Source organism: Hibiscus syriacus, unplaced genomic scaffold (assembly GCF_006381635.1).
Source record: "Hibiscus syriacus cultivar Baekdansim isolate YM2019G1 unplaced genomic scaffold, ASM638163v2 tig00110450_pilon, whole genome shotgun sequence".
NCBI classification, from domain to species: domain Eukaryota; kingdom Viridiplantae; phylum Streptophyta; class Magnoliopsida; order Malvales; family Malvaceae; genus Hibiscus; species Hibiscus syriacus.
In genome coordinates this window covers 9,212,939-9,217,916 of record NW_024062743.1, presented here as the reverse complement: position 1 = coordinate 9,217,916, position 4,978 = coordinate 9,212,939, and the positions used below count along the sequence as shown (strand labels likewise).

Genomic DNA, 4,978 nt, shown 5'->3' with positions numbered 1-4,978 from the left:
GTGATTATCGTGTGGACTTTAAAGTAAAATTTAATTATGGTGTATATTTAATTTTGTTTAGTGAAGTCCATGTATAAAATCTTAGTCCGTCTGCTTTTATCTTTGTTGTATTATATACTAAATAATTAGAATCCTTATCAGAAAAATAGTTTTAGAATCCGAAGCATGCAATCTGAATTTGTAAGCTTTTTACTCATTCCATTCCATGGAGTGGAGAGCAGCAATCATTAGGACAACCAACACCCTAACTCACACTCTCTTTTCTTACCTTCAATCATATCATATTCCCATGTATTTGCATGGATTATTAAGGGAAGTGGCCGATAGAATAATTTATCTGTAGGATTTGGGACTCAGAGAATCATAATAAAAGCCATTTGAAAGTTTAATGATAATTTGAAAAACCTTTAATGATTAAAATAAGAATAAGAACAAGGGGAGTGAAAAATTTATAATTTATCCAAAAGAAATACTTATAATATAATATTTCACGATTTAATTAGTATTGATTGGATAACCTACTTGAAGTTACGAAAAAACCCACCTCCATTCCCTTCTTTAATCGTCCATTAATATCGTAAAACAAATCTCTCTCGTTCATTTAAAATAATAATAATGTCAAAATATATCCTCATCATTTGATTAAATAATTACTTTAGTCTTTTTTTTCTTAGAGTATTTTGATCATAATTTTTTATTTTAGAATAAAAATGCTCTTAAGTGGATAAAAACTAGTATTAGTTAACAAACAATTAACTCTATAAAATAGAGATTTTTTTATCTTAAAATAAAACGTTAAATGTTAAAATATTTTAAAAAAAATTAAAATAATTATTCAATCAAATATTATGAGTTCTTTGACCATTAAATAAAATATTAAAAGATTCAATTAATAAAAAGTTAAAAATCAAATAATTATTTTAATAAATATTATGGGCTAAGTTTTATATCATACCATGAAAAAATTCACATATTCATTCTTAGAAATAGACTGCACTTCGAGGAGTGTTTATTTATTTATTTTTAAAAACACTCCTGACTTCTGAACTTTCTTCCCGCTCAAAGAAACCAAACAATGAGTTCCTCTCCCCCATTCTTTTTCGTTCTTTCCACACTTTTCCTTTCTCTTCTTCCTCTTTCCTTCTCCTCCAACGACACCGATGCCCTCACTCTCTTTCGCCGCCAAGCCGACACTCACGGCAGCCTCATCACCAACTGGACCGGCCGCGACGCCTGTTCCTCCGCCTGGCGCGGCGTTGTTTGCTCCTCCACGGGTCGAGTCACCGCCCTTTCGCTCTCTTCCCTCTCCCTCCGTGGTCCCATCACCGCCCTTTCCCTCCTCGACCAACTTCGAATCCTTGACCTCCAAAACAACCGCTTGAACGGAACCGTTTCACCATTGACTAACTGTTCCAACCTTAAACTCGTTTACCTTTCCGATAATGATTTCTCAAGCGACATCCCCCCGCAAATATCGCTTCTCAATCGCCTGCTCCGCCTGGACTTATCCAACAACAATATACGAGGCAACATTCCTCGAGAAATCTCCGGTTTGAAACGCCTCATCACTCTACGGCTCCAAAACAATGCATTAACTGGCCAAATCCCAGATTTTTCTTCTTCCCTACGAAACTTAAAAGAGCTTAATTTGACCAACAATGAGTTTTACGGGAGGTTGTCCGGAAATTTACTGAAGAAATTCAGTGAAAAAAGCTTTATAGGAAATGAAGGGCTCTGCGGCCCAAAGCCATTGCCGGTTTGTTCCTTTATACGGTCTAAACCGGAGGATTCATCGACCCAGACCGTTCAATCGAACCCGAGTTCAATGCCGAGGACACCCATCATCGAACAAGACAAAAGCAAGGCACGTAAAGGGTTAAGCCCCGGTGGTATAGCTGCAATTGTACTAGCGAGTTGTGTGGTATTTTTTGTGTTAGTTTCTTTTGCAGTGGCTTATTTCTGTGGGAGAAACAGTGGAGAGATTGTTTGGAAAGCTGGTAGTGACGGTGGAAACAGGAGGAGTGGAAGTAGCTATGGGAGTGAAAAGAAAGTGCACGCAAATGGTGGAGCCGAGCCTGACAGCGATGGAACCAACGGAACGGTTAGGAGCAAGCTTGTGTTTTTCGAGAGAAGGAAACAGTTTGAGTTGGAGGATTTGTTGAGAGCTTCAGCAGAAATGCTTGGGAAAGGGAGTTTGGGAACAGTTTACAAAGCAGTTCTTGATGATGGGTGCACTGTCGCCGTCAAGAGGCTTAAAGATGCGAATCCATGTCCCAGGAAAGAGTTTGAACAGTACATGGATGTGATTGGGAATGTTAAGCATCCAAATGTTGTGAAGCTGAGGGCTTACTATTATGCCAAGGAGGAGAAGCTTCTTGTTTATGATTATCTCCCTAATGGAAGCCTGCATTCACTTCTTCATGGTAAAGCTCTCATTTAAATGCATTCAGCGTAGTGTAAATGCGTGATTCTTTTATGTTTTCATGTTTGCAAACAGGAAACAGAGGACCGGGGAGGATTCCATTGGATTGGACTACAAGGATCAGCCTGATGTTAGGCGCAGCCCGAGGATTAGCAAGGATTCATGAAGAGTACAGCGCACCAAAAATACCACATGGAAACGTGAAATCTTCCAATGTGCTTCTCGACAAGAATGGGGTTGCTTTGATTTCTGATTTTGGGTTGTCTTTGCTTTTAAACCCTGTTCATGCTATAGCAAGATTGGGTGCATATCGGGCTCCTGAGCAAGCTGAAGTGAAGAGACTGTCTCAGATGGCTGATGTTTATAGCTTTGGGGTCTTGTTGTTGGAAGTGCTTACAGGGAGAGCTCCTTCACATCATCCTTCACCAACACAGCCTCGAGTTGAGGACGAAGAATCGGCGGTTGATCTTCCGAAATGGGTTCGGTCTGTCGTTAAAGAAGAGTGGACGGCAGAAGTGTTTGATCAGGAGCTTTTGAGGTACAAAAACATTGAGGAGGAACTGGTTTCAATGCTTCATGTGGGATTGGCCTGTGTGGTTCCTCAGCCCGAAAAGCGGCCTTCGATGGCGGAAGTGGCTAAAATGATCGAGGATATTAGAGTGGAACAGTCACCTCTAGGGGAAGATTACGACGAATCGCGCGATTCGGTTACGGTTACGCCTTCCATTGCCACCACTGAAGATGGACTTGCCGGTTACTGATCTTTTCATTGCCAAATGGTAAATTAATTTCTTCGTTTAATCTGCATGATCTCTTGCTGCAAATTTATCGCTCTATTCTGGTTCTTTCTTAGATCCTATCTGTTTGCTTCATGTTTCTTTGTAATATTGTCTGCTTGTTGTTGCTGGTTAGAAGATCACTTTTCGATCTACTTTATCCAAAATCCAAACTTAAAAGCATTCAATCTTTTCCATTTGCATCTGATGGCTTTCAAAACGCTGGCCAATTAAACTACTGGTACATGCCATTAATTTGGCTTGTCAACAAACATTTTTAAATATCATAAACTATAACTTATGAAGCAAAATAGAACCGAATCATGTTGTCACTCAAACCAAGACAATTGAAAATGGAAGCGTAAGAAAGTATGGAGATTGGAGCTAGGGATGGGTATGGCCAGAGATGAGTCGAGTTTCCGGTCAACTTCACCTAATCTAATTCGGGTTTAGAGTAACTTACTCATCCAAAATTTGATCTACCTTTTGAGATAAAAATCCACAATCAACCCGACCTAACTTAAATATATATATAATTCTTAATTTTATTTGATAAAATATAGATCTAATTGAAAAATAATATAAAGAGAGATATCATTACAATTATCTCTAAACATATAAGATATAATTATATTATTTTTTTATATTCAGATCCGAGTTTATTTTAAAAAAATCCAACCTAACAAAATACAATCAAATCAAAACCATAGAATTTAGTTCCTATATCCATCCCTAATTGGAGTTGTTTGAAGCATAAACTAGTTATTGCATTTAATGATTCAGCTTTTATAAAATAGTTAAGGTGACATTGGAGTTTTTTTTGGTAACATTTATTTGACCAGTTAAAACTAATTTCATAAAAATAATTTATTATCAAAAAATTAAAAACAAATTAGAATTTCTTGTATTGGCATGTAAGGAGAAAATCAATTTATTTATAGACTTAAAACTAATTTGGACTCTGAATCTAGATCTCATAAAATTTCTTTTTAATTTTTCTCATACAAATTCAATAATTAATGTTTATGTATATTTCAAAGCCAAAAAATATAATAATGATATAAAATTCTATTAAAATAGTTATAACATAATATTTTAATGCATTTTAGTTTTTTTCCCTTCATTTTTTCCAACTGATAAACCAAAAAGAATTCAACTGATAATATTGCCCAAGAAAATCAATTCGTTTTCAGCACGCACTACTTGTTCTGAATGGGCAACTTGGCATCACCCTATGTCCATTTTTCCAAAAACTGTGATGTACCAGGCTTTAGCAACATTACAAGCCGTTAAAAAACTAACCACTAAACCGAAGTTAATTTAAGTGGTAAACAGTTTGATATCGCTTAAGTAAGGTCTCAAGTTTAAGTCCTTGTGTATGCAAAGAATTCCTGCTCGGAAACTCACCCATCAAAGCCAGATGTGCGACGCGGGCTGGTCCATTAGTCAAGGCGAAACCTTGGAATCGGGAGGGCAAAAAAAAAAACTAACCACTAATATTCGCCACGTGTAATTAAAAATAAAGAATACACAAATATTTTTTCAACTATAAGACGATATTTTGTTGAATCTATCTATAATTAAAAATTATAAAATGATTCATCAACTATAGGACATTATTTTATTGAGTCCATCGACTATTAAGTTTTACAAAATGGTCACTCAAATATTCATATATTTTAAACTTCTCATTTTTCATTAAAAATTAAAGGTCATCAAAGTTGGATATTTACTGGAATAAGATAATCGTTTATGATTCTAGAATTAGACTTTATTATAT

General features: G+C 36.0%; 1 protein-coding gene across 1 annotated transcript; it reads left to right on the top strand.

The window, feature by feature from the left end:
• The first annotated feature begins 1,047 nt into the window (after positions 1-1,047).
• LOC120125999 (leucine-rich repeat receptor-like protein kinase PXC1) lies at positions 1,048-3,317 on the top strand. Its single transcript, XM_039144306.1, has 2 exons — positions 1,048-2,423; positions 2,498-3,317. Exons 1-2 carry the CDS (start codon positions 1,076-1,078, stop codon positions 3,181-3,183), a joined length of 2,034 nt encoding a protein of 677 aa, XP_039000237.1. The 5' UTR covers positions 1,048-1,075; the 3' UTR covers positions 3,184-3,317.
• The last annotated feature ends 1,661 nt before the right edge of the window (positions 3,318-4,978 follow it).